This window comes from Rhinolophus sinicus, linkage group LG01 (genome assembly GCF_036562045.2).
Source record: "Rhinolophus sinicus isolate RSC01 linkage group LG01, ASM3656204v1, whole genome shotgun sequence".
In the NCBI taxonomy this organism is placed as follows: domain Eukaryota; kingdom Metazoa; phylum Chordata; class Mammalia; order Chiroptera; family Rhinolophidae; genus Rhinolophus; species Rhinolophus sinicus.
This window is the reverse complement of record NC_133751.1, coordinates 75010415-75024518: the sequence shown is the minus strand read 5'-3', so window position 1 is coordinate 75024518 and position 14104 is coordinate 75010415. Positions and strand designations below refer to the sequence as shown.

At 36.3% G+C, this 14104-nt stretch overlaps 1 protein-coding gene across 2 annotated transcripts in view; it reads left to right on the top strand.

The window, feature by feature from the left end:
* Positions 1-14104, top strand: part of ALCAM (activated leukocyte cell adhesion molecule) — a 190786-nt gene that overhangs the window by 150773 nt on the left and 25909 nt on the right. For both annotated transcript variants that reach the window (XM_074332498.1, XM_074332505.1), the window contains exons 4-9: positions 993-1057; positions 2297-2384; positions 2843-3025; positions 7889-8016; positions 9477-9609; positions 13571-13683. In XM_074332498.1, the coding sequence (XP_074188599.1) occupies positions 993-1057; positions 2297-2384; positions 2843-3025; positions 7889-8016; positions 9477-9609; positions 13571-13683 (710 nt within the window). The remainder of the gene's footprint in view (positions 1-992; positions 1058-2296; positions 2385-2842; positions 3026-7888; positions 8017-9476; positions 9610-13570; positions 13684-14104) is intronic.

The following is a 14104-nucleotide window of genomic DNA, read 5'->3' as shown; positions in this document are numbered from 1 at the left end:
TGGTAAACAGTAATACTATGAAAGAAAGAATAGCTAGTTTTTATTCGCCTCTTTATATAAGAATAGAATAATTCTGATCCATGAAACTCACAAAAATCAATGCCAGTGAGACAATATCATTTTTCTGTAGAATAATTGTTAAAGATAACTAAAAAAAAATAAAAATTCATCAATGATAGAAAACTAGCAGCGAAGAATTAAATAACTTAAGTTTAAATGATATCTGTTGCTGGACTTTTTAATCAATTCTTTCTGAAGCCTCTGTAAGAATTTATGCTTACAAAAATTCCTATATTTAAAATGCTTCTGTCCATCTCAGCTTCCAACTCTGAAAAAATTCCCCCACATTTATAGTTTCATGATGTGACTTCACTTACAGATAAGGCTTGAGATGCACAGGAAACTTGGGCTTCTGCATTCCTGCACTAGCTTAGTATTTCTCATGATTTTAGAGCAATGATTCTTAAATGTCACTGTGCCTAAGAATCCCTAGGGAACTTGTTAAAAATGTAGACTTGTAGGAATTTCCCCCAGAGGTTCTGATTCAGTCAGCAAGGTAGGGCTCAGAAATCTGCATTTAAAAAAATTACCCCTGTGATTTTGATTAATGTGTACTGCTGTCTTCACCTAAAGAAAGAGGAAGTTATTGATAAGTGGACATGGTCATCAATAGGAGATAATGCATCCTATTTAGTACACTAACCTCTATTTCACTATCAAATCCATAGTCAGTTTATGAAGCAGCCAAACATTATTGATATCTTGGTCAAAGGAGTTATAAGCATTTAAAATAATATTTAAGATAATAAAGCAAATATTCAAAGGGGGTGGACTAACTAGGTAGCTTAATTCTATATTATATGGTAAATCTATTCTATATGTTATTTCTTGATTTTGTACTTTGAGTAAATGAATTATTTTTCTAAAAGCTAAATCATCATGTCCTTTCATTCTTCCACGCGTACTTAAAACCTTTCTCTACTTGACTTTAGAGGAACCATCTAAACCTGAAATTGTAAGCAAGGCACCATTTCTTGAAACACAGCAGCTAAAAAAGGTAAGAACTTGTTTTTGACTAATTTCTTTTATTTAGCTTATTATTCATGTGCCTTCTCATGGCCTCAGATGCCAGGACAAATAACATGGACTTTGCCTCTTGTGTAGCTGACAGCTTTGCAAGTGCCAATCGGAACATCTGCACAAGGTAGAGTGGGGACACAGAGGAAGGTGATGCCATTTCCGAAGGGAGAAGAGGAGAGTGAGAGAAAAAAAAAAAAAAAAAGCATAATTCTTTCTTGTTTGAATGAGCTGAATGTTTAACGAGATCATGAAAGATGAGTAGATTTTCTCCAGACCAAAGGTGGAAAAGGCTTCCCAATAATTTGAAGTAATATGTGTGAAAAGGAATGACATCTTTAGAGAACATCAGGATATTGGCATTGCTAGAACTTTGAGTGCTAAGACAGAGGGCAATCGAGTGCAGAAAGATATAAATCCGGAGAGGTAAAGAGAGGATGGATCATGACAAGCCTTATATGTTATGGAGGGATTTTGGACTTTATTCTATTGACAAATTAAACTATTGAAGAGTTGAAGTAAAGATGTGAAAAGATCAGATTTGAAATATTACATTAGCAGAGATTTGAAGGGAGGCTGTATTGAAGAAAGGACAAAACTGGAGTTCCATATTTGGGCACATCAGTTGACTAATAACCCCACTTTCACTAGCTAAAATGCCTCAATTTTCCTTTTGGGGGAAAGCAAGTCTGGGGTTCTTTGAATCAGATTAAGTTTTACTGCATATTACTTGATAAACACTAAATGTTAAAGTTTGAAGAAAAATGGTGGGGATTATAGATCGTGCTAAGTATACATACTATAGTCTGAAATATATGTAGTGTGAAACTGGAGCAGCAACCCTACACTAACACTGTTAGTGATTCTTGCATACCTAGATCTATGAATCACGGTAATAGCCAATGTTAACGTAATTATGTTATTCAGTTAATATTAAAAATGAATAATGTCAAAGTGAATTTTGTAATGCTTTTAAATGAATGAGGATTTATTAATAGTTGCAGCATCTGTTGCATATTTTAAAATGGACAAGACCATAATTCTAAGTGTAAGACATTGTTTCTATACAAGAGAGCATTTTTTTCAGTTCTAATTGCTTGGAAAATGAATAGGTCAGGAAATCTTTGAGGTAACTCTAAAATCCCCTGAGCGTTCTGGGCTCCCAAATTGACAGCCACTGATGAAACCAAAGTAGTAACATTTTCTCTTTATTTTTCAGTTGGGTGACTGCATTTCAAAAGACAGTTATCCAGATGGCAACATCACATGGTACAGGGGTGGAAAGGTGTTGCAACCCCTTGAAGGAGGTGGGTATGAATAGGCAATAAACTCAGATGACCTGTTTTGACTTTGTCTTGTCTAGGGATTCCTTAGACTGTCCTACATCTAAATGTGTTGCCCTCTTTTGATCTATGACTCTATGCTTTGTTACTTTAAGTATCCATTAAATCATTAAGTGATTTTTAAAAACGTCGTTTCAGCCCTTGTACAGAAGAATCAAGAGCAGAAAAAATTATTTCTGTATACAGCATGTTCTAGAAGTTAATTAAAGTGAGTGGGAAATAAGATTCCAGGGTTCTATTTCTGTCTATGTCTCTGATTCATGGTTTTGAAAAGACATCCTACCTCAGTACATGTCAATTTTCCCTCCTGTTAAATACAGGGAGAAGGGCAAAGCCACTTCTCAAAGGCATGTGACATATAATTAAGAACTGTGAGTTTTCCGATGAAAAATCCTATCACTACTGTTCTTTATTTTCTCCAGTGGTGGTCATAATTTTTACAAAGCAAATGGACCCAGTAACTCAACTCTATACGATGACTTCATCCCTGGAATACAAAACAACCAAGGCTGACATACAAATGCCATTCACCTGCTCTGTGACATATTATGGACCTTCTGGCCAGAAAACAATTCATTCTGAGCAAGTAATCTTTGATATTTACTGTAAGTATCTCAACATATAATTATGGGATTTGAATTCATTAGAAAGAATATTCAAATGCTTATCAATGTTTTAAGTTCCAATCCAAATACTCATTGGATTCTACTTCCAACTCCCCACCCTACTCCATAGCACCCAAATAATCTCTTCCTCAAGGAAAGGCCTATGCAATAAAGGTTTACAAGTCTTGTGATATCTTTCACTCTCTACTTTGTTACTCATGAGGCTTTTTCTGTATTGTGCTAGATGCTAAGTCCCTTAAAGACAAGATCTCTGACAGTCTTATCCCTTCTGGTAGTCCTCAGCCCTGGCACATAGCCATGAATTTTACAGGAGTTCAAAATGCTAAATGCTGGTTTTCTGAATGAATGACAAATGAATAGAAGCTTATGTCTTCTAGATAAGGGATTTCCATTTTAATGAAGAGATTTATTTTATTAATGAGATCAATTGCATACGTTAAATAGGATGTTGTATTCCACGATGTTTTGGTTAACTTTATTTCATAGATTTGAAACAGAATAGTAGACTATCAAGGAATCTTCTTGATCATCTGGTCTAACTCCATTATTTTACCCAGCAGTAAAGGGTGGCCCTGAAACTTGCCCTAAATTAGCGGTAGAGACTGGATTAGAACCCTTTTCTCTAATGCTGTGCTCTTTCCAGTAAGACAGGTGCCAAGATTATGTCATGATTAAGAGCCGACATGCTGGCAATCCAGTCTCAGCACTGTCAATTACAGTGCGTTTCTAGAAGAGTAGCTTAAATATTCTAGGTCTCAGTTTTCTAATCTGAAAATAAGAAAAATATAATACTTAACTCGTAGTGTCATTATGGAGATTAAGTGAAATCACAAATCTAAAGTAGCACACTAGATAACACATGAAATGCTCATTATTAAGTACTATTGTCATTATTATTAAACAGTCATTAGTACTACATAAGCATAGGGTAGAGATATCTTTTGGGAAAAAAATACAAGAAAGAATTTTATTATTTAAAAGAAATTAATAAACAATTCTAGTAATACTGCCAAATGTTGTAGAATCACCTCGTACTTTTACATCTATTCTGCAGAAAGGGCATAAATTCCAGTTGAGTCTTCAGAGAGTTTGATCTCATCCACATTTCTATTTTGGTTCCATAAAGTGTGGAACCTTATATAGTAACAAAACTGAAATTGTCCTTCCCCTAATACTAAAGGGTCATTTTATGTTTAACTTTGTAAATACATTTCAACTTGATTTAAAAGCAAAGATTGAGAAGATTTCATCATACACAGCTAGCTCATCTAAAATCAAACTATTATTTCTGAAAGTGAAGGAAGAATTTTGTCTGTTCAAAAATATTCAATTGGAAATAAACTGTCTTGCTTTAAGTGCAGGAGTAGAAGAAAGAACATCAAGATCATGATAAAAAATAGAAGATTGGCTTAAGAAAGAATAGGGAATTATATGGATGTCAGGCATGGGGATTTGGATGTGCAGGAAAGTTCCTGGTCTTATTGAAAGAAATGATTTTACTCTGACTGGCTGTATGGGGTGCATTGGGCATGGCTTTTTAGAAGGTGCAGTGCTGAGCTTCACGGTAAAGACCCAAAAACATTTAAGACCTACTCCTGACATGTAAGGAATCTGCTACTCCAACAAAGAAATGAGACACCTACATCAGAAGGAAATTGTCAGTGCAAGGTTGCATGTGGGAAGTGCCACAGGAACTTGGTGAACAGTCCTAAAAGCTCTGGCACCCAGGGACAGCGATTGTCAGATTTTAGTGCGCTTCAGAATCACCCGAAGGACTTGTTAGAACACAGGTGGCTGCACCCTGCTCTAGTTTCCTATCCAGTAGGTGTGGAGAGAGCCCCAACACTTTGCATTTATAACAAATTCCCTGGTGATACTCAGCTGCTGATCAGAGGACCATGCTTGGAGAACCACCGCTTTAGGATGACTTCAGAGAAGAGAAGGAGGGAGCTAAATGGGACAGACAGAGTACATTCAAGCAAAATAAATTTGTTAAGTCCATCTTGAAAGAACTTGTGAAAGATGCATTAGGACACTCCTTTCTTGCCCTATTAGTTAGTTATGCTAGTTAGTAATGAACTTTTATAGAATCCAGCTCTTTATTCTTTGTTTATCTGATCTCTGCCTTCTGACAATGCCTAAGATTATGCCACCATTCTTCATTGCCTATATTTCTGTGATGGTTTCCTAAATCGTATTCCTTCAATATATTCATCCCAAACTGCCCTCCAAGATGCTACCAAAAATGTCTTTCTTAAACACAAATGTGACCAAGTCAAGGCTGTGATTAAAATGCTTCAATGACACCTCAGATCTCTGACATTAATCTTCACACCCCCTACTAATTTCAGTATGCCTTGAATTCCCTGTAGATGTGGTCCTGCACTGTTTCAACCTTCATCACGTCACTGTACCTTCCATAGTCTGTTCTGTCTTCCAGATTCCACCTGTCAAACACCAGTTATATGCCTAGCCATATGCTGTTACTACCTCACCTTTGTCATCCAGCAAACATCTACTTAGTCTTCAGAACCCAGCTCCAGGGTCAATTCCTACTGGAAACTTCCTAATGTCATGCATCTATATGCTACCAGTGGTTACTATCCTTTATCATGTGCAGTTTTTACATTGTTGTAGTCTTAAATGTTAAGCTTGCTGTCATCATAAATAGATTGAAAGTTCATTGAAGGCAAGGGATATGCTGTTTTTAACTTTATAACTCCAGCACTTAGTACCTGCAAAGAATAAATATTAGCTAACAAATGAATAAATGACTGGCCAGAAGGATAAATGGAGAGATGGGAGGAAGAAAATTTGAGTAGACTGTTTTGTTTATTATGTAAAAGTATATAGAGAGTAGTGAGGTGGAAAATTCTCAGCTGACCTAGATTCAAGCCAATTGTAGATACCAGGTTAAGAAATATTTATCTCAATCTTTCCATATTGGGAATATGTGAAGGGGTTTGAATATCATCATACTACTCAAAGCATTATTGCAAGATTTATTTAGAGGAAATACATAAGAAGGAGTAAAAAAGACAAAGACTGAAATGGGATGGCAGTGTTACAAGTGCAGGTTACTTACAGCCTCGATGAGGGAAGTGTTATTTGGAATAGAAGGAGAGAATCAGATGCCAAATAGAGTCAGTATTAATTATTAAGACTGGGCAATTGAATGGGAAAGAGAGGACAAAGGGGAAAGCCATAGTAACTGGCAGAATGATGATTTACTAATAAAGTAAAATTCAAAGTCAGGGGCAAGGGGTGAGCAAAGGGTCATTAGTTTTGTTTCAGGCACGGTAGTGGACATCAAGAAAGTTACTGTGAAAAATCAGACATTAACCTTCTGATCTCAGTTTAGTTCTTCAGCCCTTCAGTACAGAGCAGAGCCTTTTGAAGAAAGGACACAGAGGAGGGGAATTTTGAAATAGAGCAGGAAGTCAGACATGATCTCTAGCTGTTCTGGTGTCAGCTTCGACTGGAAAGATGTAACACAGTGACATGTGGCAGGCTAAAACTACTCAGAGGAGGGCCACGTAAAAGAGTGAGGGAGGCCTAGAAATGGAAGGTCAGTGGAGGACCAAAAACAAACTTCATTTGCTTCCCAACTTTACTGGAAACTGCTGGTGGGGGGAACTACCTCAGGCAAATTTAGAAAAAATAAAGAATACTAAACCAATCACTTTATCCTCACAGAACATTTTGGACAAACAGATATTCAGAGATGCCCAAGCATGAAGAAAAAGCAAAGAAGCAATCTATAACAATCCTTCTAAGTTTTCTTTTCTGCACTTTAATCTTGGAAATATGAATAAATGATTGCAAGAAATAGAAAAAAGCCTCCAAATCTAGCACTTTTTCATCTTGCTTTATTAGCTAATAGCAAAATAAGTCTTCATAGATATTTTTTAGTGCAACCAGTTTGGAAATATAGATACATGCCTCAATTGTTACTACGCCTTGTGGAAAGGTGCTCTAAAATAAACCTTGCATTATATGATTTCAAATTCATTGTTTGTTGTGTTTATCCAGCTATATCACAAATGGATATGTTAGAAAGTGGGTGATTTATAACTGCCTACACCACCTCTTTCATTTCCCATTTGCTAGATATGGTCCACTGTATCCAGCCTTTAATTTCTTTAGCATTCTACTGTTGAGAAGTAGCTTCGACTAAAGAATACCCTTTGGCCTTATTTTCTTGATAAAAATGACCAAAATGGAATGAAAGTTACATCTTGGCTCCAATGAACAGAACAAAATTACAATACACTTAAGAGTCCTGTTGATTGTGTTAGGGTCTCTCTCAGTTCACAGTACTCATCTTTTTGAAAGCAGATCTATGCTCCTACATGCCAAAAATCTTGCTGGTGTTATTTAGCTCATATCTCTTTTTAAAAAATGTAAGATATTAATGTAATATGAGTGCAGGGGTGCCTAATAGCTTTAGCTACTTTGCTAGCTGATCCAGTCTTTCCAAATTTTAAGATTCACATAATATAGTTAAATTGTCATTATAGTGAAATCATATAGTGAGATTGTTCCTACTGGTCTTTTACCCGTAAAATAATTATGGTCATTCCTACCTCAGTTAAAGATATTTTCCTAGGAAGAGATTGATTTTTATGTAAGAGGGTCTCTTTGTAGTTGACTCTAACCAAGATTAGTACTTGGTATAGCAAGTAGCTATTAACTTTAAGCCTTCTATAAAAAGATATAGTTAAGTAATTACCATTGCTAGCTTCTTGAGAAAATTGTCTATAATTTAGTCATTTACATTGTATGTACAGTATAATTGGATACTTAACGAAAATGGTTAACTTGTATCTATGACTCTTGCAGATCCTACAGAGCAGGTGACAATACAAGTACTGCCACCAAAAAATGCCATCAAAGAAGGGGACAACATGACTCTTAAGTGCTTGGGAAATGGTAACCCTGCTCCTGAGGAGTTTTTGTTTTACTTACCAGTAAGTGTTCACAGATTGCTACTTGAGCTAGACTGCTATCATTTTGTCCTGTTGTTTGGCAGCGGCCTCACATTAAGGATTGTATGTACTTGGGCAGCTTAAGTGACACAGAATGTTATTCTTGGGGACAATGGACACCAGTAGAATGTCCTTTGAAAGCTTTTTCAGCATCTGCCAGTGCTCTTGCCTTTTTTCTCAGTGTTAAGAGATTTCAAGGACAAAGAGGATAAAAGCTGACCACAGGAAACCATAATTACAAAAACTCAAGGTTTCATTATCTAAATAAACTATAAGAATCTGGTCTTCAGAAGCAGATAACTAAAATGAAGAGTGAGGGCAGCAAGTGGTCTAATGTGGATTCCCAATCTACCCATTGTACCTTCCTGGACACATCTGTAAACCTCTGATGTAGGGATAGTTGTGTGGCACATTGTATTTAGCTTGATAGACTAAAGCTGTGGCTATACCTCATCACTGTATAGTCTTCAACTTTTATCGGTATCATAGCTGAAAGAAATGATATCTATAGTGAGAGGATAATTTGGAAAATTTCTCTAAGATATGTTCTAGATGCCATAGTGATATGGAGCCAGACTAGGAGAGAGCTCGTCTTAGGACACATGCCTGCTCTCCCTCAGCTCTTCTCTGTTTCTGTTTGACATAACCTTCCATTGAGAGAAGCCATGTATGACTCTATATGCATTTACTGCAGGGATATGTTTACAAATGTCATCCACTGTATTACTCAGTAGCGTTTAAGAATATCACCCACTACAGTACTCAGAAAACTAACATAAGTCATTTCTTTTAGACTTTGTTTCTCCTAATAAATTGCTGTATTGGTTTTACTCATTCAGAAGAGAAATTTTGAAACTAGTTGTTTCCACCTTGGCTATCAGGGGTGAAGAACTGCATGCATTTCTTAATTTTAGCAACAATATCTAGTGATTATCATTTTTTGTTAACATATATTCCTAGTTCATCTATATTTTTATATTTTTAGTTTGTTACTATTTTCTTTCCCCTTTTTATTTATTTCCCTCTCTTACTTTCTTTCCCTTTCTTCCTTCCTTCTTTCCTTCCCTCCTTCCTTCTTTCCTTCCTTCTTTCCTGTTCTTTTTAAATGGATATATAGCGTGTTTTCTTTTAAGTTGCCTTGAATCTTCCTGTCAAATTAAGCAAGACATAAATATAAAAATAAGATATTGGAAATTAAAAAATAAAACATAACCTATGCTGTCAATAAAATGGATGTCATCAATACAATGTAAATTAACTCATCAATATCAATTATTTTTCTAGTAATCAGGTAATACAAACTGTACTCTCATTTGTCCAATCAAAGAAACACATTCCCTTTTTTGTTCTTATTTGAGAAAGTTCCATTTTCATCAAGAAATACAACTGTTCTTATTGTAGCTACCAAGTGTAATCATCTGACATTTTGTCTCTATCAAAAGGGACAGCTCGAAGGAATAAGAAGCTCAAATACTTACACACTGACAGATGTGAGGCGCAATGCAACAGGAGACTATAAATGCTCCCTGATAGACAAAAAAAGCATGATTGCTTCAACATCCATCACAGTTCACTGTAAGTCACCTTATTCTTCATTACCAACTTCACTTCAAGACCTCTAATAGTCTAACTGGCTATCTTTTCCAATGAATTGCAGTTGTGTTTTTGTTAAATAATGTGGTTTCGACTGACTTAATGAAGTGCATAAAAGCAAGCTCCACTTTGGTTGAGATTTGCACTGCAATTGTGAAATCTTGCACAGATCTGATAACTGCAACGTTTGGTAGTGGTAAACCATCTTTTTTCTGAATATCTTCAATTTGTGGCATCTACAAAAATATACACATGGATCTGAAAGAAAGAATTCATTTTATCTTTTAAGAAAATATTTAGGGGGTGGCCGGTTAGCTCAGCTGGTTAGAGCATGGTGCTGATAACACGAAGGTGGCCAGGTTCGATCCCCCCATGGGCCGCTTCGAGTTGCGCCCTCCTTAAAAAAATAATCAAAAAAAAAGATATTCTTGAAGTTCACAACGTTTGCATTTGGTCCATAAAAGTATTGATTAAATATCTTTTTAATTACAGAATAGTATTAACATCAAAACCCAGGCAACACAAAGTAACTATAGACCCAAATTTGAGAAAGGAGGTAGAGACCACTAAAAGCCATTTATTGGCTTCTCTAGAGAAGATAAAAAAAATTTGGAAAGAGGACCTCTTCAAAATCACCTTGAAATATGTCTTTTTTTGTTGATAACTTTTAACCTACTTTTGAACTTCAGGTACTCCAAAAGTTATATTTACTCCAGGGCGATAGAAAACATTTTCTATCTTTCTCTATAAAAGCCAACCAATGGCTTTTAGTGGTCTCTGTCTCTGTTTCCAAAGTTGGGTCTGCTGTATACTTTTATGGGCCAAATGCGAAGCTTGTAAACTTCAGGAATATCTAAATATTTTCTTAAAAGATAAAATGAGTTCTTTCTTTCATATCCAAGTGTATATTTTTGTAGATGCCACACATTGAAGACATTCAGAAAAATGGTTTGCTACTGCCAAAAGTTGCAGTTATTGGATACACACAGACAAGTTTACTTGTTGTGTTCTTTATTTTGTAATTCCTGACAGTATATATAATTGATGCATCGTGGAAATTGGGCACTAATTTGAACTGCTCACTGGTGGCACTACTATTTCCAGAGTGCTTTGGGCAAATGTCAGTCTTACTTGGAGGCATAGGCCAAACTTTCTCATGAGACTTTTGCACCCAACAGCACCATGAATAAGGTTTCCTGTAGACATGGACCACTACAGTCCCATTGAGTATGAGGGGTTTCTTTATTTTAGAATTGAAACAGACTTTAGAAATTGCTCTGAGGAAATGATTTGAATCTTTCATTCTTCCATATGCTTGGAAAACATGTAGGACAGGAGCTAACACTTCGGGGAGATACAAGGAGGTACATTTGGGAGTCGAGTAACCAGATGGTTGCTTTTGAGTGTCTGATGTTGGAAGCACACTCTAGGGAGACCTATAAAGACAGTGAACTGTTCAGAAATATTTACGGCCAGGACATCTCTCTGCTCCATATTCATGTTGCACAGATCTGACTGTGTCTGTCACTAGGGATTGTTTAGACCAAAAGCAGTGACCTCTGTGGATACCAATGGTGCTAATTTTTTTCTCTGAGGACTTGTCAGTCATGGGACAATTCGTCCAGCCTGTCCCATGGTGTGGGGGGGAAGTGAAGTGAGCGACTATAACCAGCATATAGAATTGCCTATGAAATAATCCTCTGATATTGTCCATGACATCTGTGGGCCAATAACCAATCATCTGGTGTGGAGAGATGGTATGATATGTTTATGTTTAAGAGATGTTAGCTATTCAGAATCCAAAAGGAGAGGGCTCTTATTTGTATTGTGTGTACATTAGGAAGGAGGGATAGATAACAGACTGATAAAGCAAAAGACTTGGCTGCAGCTACATAATACCTCCATGATCAGTGGTGATAAGAAAACAAAATTAAACAAAGCATGTAACCATTTAATTGGAGTTCAGTGCATTTCATTGGATTTAAATGCTTTTTAGTTTTGACAGGTAGGCTGTTAACATTAGGTTTTAAGTCCTATAGCGCTCCTTAAAAGCTGAAAAGTTATTGTAAATAAATCAAGATTTTACTCTAAATTACATGAAATGGAAAGATAAGAATCTTTTTGCCCACTTATCTTTGGTTGCTTATTTGTTTTCCAAAACGAAGGTGTGTTTTTTTTCCATTGACGGCGAAAGGGAGTGTGGACAGAGAAGCTCCAACCCACACTTGCTCATGTTTGCAGAGCATCCCTCTTCTTAGGGCTTTCAGCCACTGCTGCTTAGTTGCTGATGAAATGTGTACTACTCCTCTGCCAATTCATGCACATATCAATTCTTCATCAGAACTTCCAAAGTGCACCATCATCCTTTAAAATTTCTTACCACTGGCAGGTTAACCGTCCAGCAAAGAAAAACTTCTAACTCTCCCTGAATAGAAGTTTCATTCAAATATAATCCATCCATATATTCTGAGGAAACTCCACCCTTCTCTGTGATAATGCATACTTTAATATTAATGAGAAATGGGAAAGCGTGCTTCTTCCCTTCGTTCCTTCAACAATAGATTTTGAGAGCTGACCCGTATGGCAGACTCTGTGAGTACACAGTGACAACTCAAGTCATCGTCCCTACCCTCATGGTGCTTACAGCATAGCCCGAGAAACAAGTATTAAAAAGGATGTACAAGCAATCAGCAAATTGCAATCACAACATGCAAAACCCAGGAGAAGCACAGGTTGTCCTAGCAAATTCCCACTGCTATAGAATGAAGCCCTAACTCTTCGTATGGCAAGCACAGTCCTTTACAATCTGGCCTCAATCAGTTTATTTTCCACGTGTTGTAACCATTCATACCAAATTAATCACTGTTGTGAATTCTGTCAAGCTCTCTCACCTCTTGCCTTTGATTATGGGGTAGAAGTATTTCCTGTATCTCCACTTACACAGCCCTTCTCAGCCATCAGGGGCCACAAAGAGAAACCGCCTCCTACACAAAACCTTTATTACTGCATTAAAACCCGGGTTGGCTCTGGCCTCTAAACTCTCATAAGTCTTTGCTTTTGTTTGTAGCCCTTACTTTAGTTTTTCAACACATATTTATTGAGCTCCTAAACATTTGCTACAAAGTGCTGATTTCATGCTGCTGTGTATTATAGTAGCATAATTGAGTGCATATTACCTCTGCCTCAAAAGTTGTAAATTGTAAGCTCATTATTCATCTCGGTATCTCCCATCAGTGCTTGGAATGTAGTAGCTGTACAATAAATGTCTGTTCTATTGAATTGAATTTTGCTCATACAGATTATACTATGACAGTACGATTTTTATAGAAAATACCCTCTATCTGAAAGACTATACATCCTTAGATGTGTATATACTCTATTTTTAAACGATGATATCTGCTAACAGTGTACCTAACAATAGATCTTATTTAAAATTTCAACTGTATCAAAAATTGAGTAGAATTTTTTAAAAGTATTAGCTGCTATAGTCAATTCTCTCTGAAGAAACTACATGGGGTACCTCATGACTTTTCAGTATACCTGCTGGCTAAATACACTTGATTTTTCTCACGGCATGCTTTACTCATTCTTTTAATAATATTTACCTAGTCATCATCTTTATTTTATTCCAAAAGTGATTTAAGAATTTTTTTCTTAAGGTGATAGACCCCAGGGTAATACATGCAGTGAAAACATCAATCATGTTAACTGCAAATAAATGCATAATCAATTCGATTGTCCAGTCACTTGTCTAAACTGGTCTCAAAGCTGACTTGAAAAAACGACTGATTATGCCACCGTTCAGTTATTTCAGTCACATAAATCAATGCTGAGTTTTCCATGCAATTAGGGGGTTTTTTGTGTGTTTGTTTCTTCTCTAAAATATTTTGACTATCGTACTTTACTGGCATTTGCATTTCAAGCAGATTTTTTTGCTTCCCAGATTTGGATTTGTCCCTAAATCCAAGTGGGGAAGTGACCAAGCAGATTGGTGATGCCCTGCCTGTGTCATGCACAATATCTGCTAGTAGGAACGCGACTGTGGTGTGGATGAAAGTAAGTACTACTCCTTGGTGATACTTTGCTGTTTGAATTGATTCCTTCTTAGGCTTCTTCTGCATTTTGTATTATATCCAAATATGTATATTCATGGGTAATGTGTTTATACACCCACACTCATACTCTCTTTCTGTATATACATAATAATGCAAATCATGTCACAATAAAATTTTAGAGGTACTCAACAATAGCATGGCATTTATAATTGATGCTCTGAAACTTAGTTTGGGGGGGTATTAATTTAATTATGTGTATATACTAAGTCGTTATACACATATATCCATGCGCATGGGCACACACAACATGAGACTTTGGGGCTTAGCAATTTACGATGTGTTTTAACCCACATTATTCTCACATGACAGTTACAACAACCCTGTGAAATGTGCAGGCTATTTATTATTTCCCCACACTATTC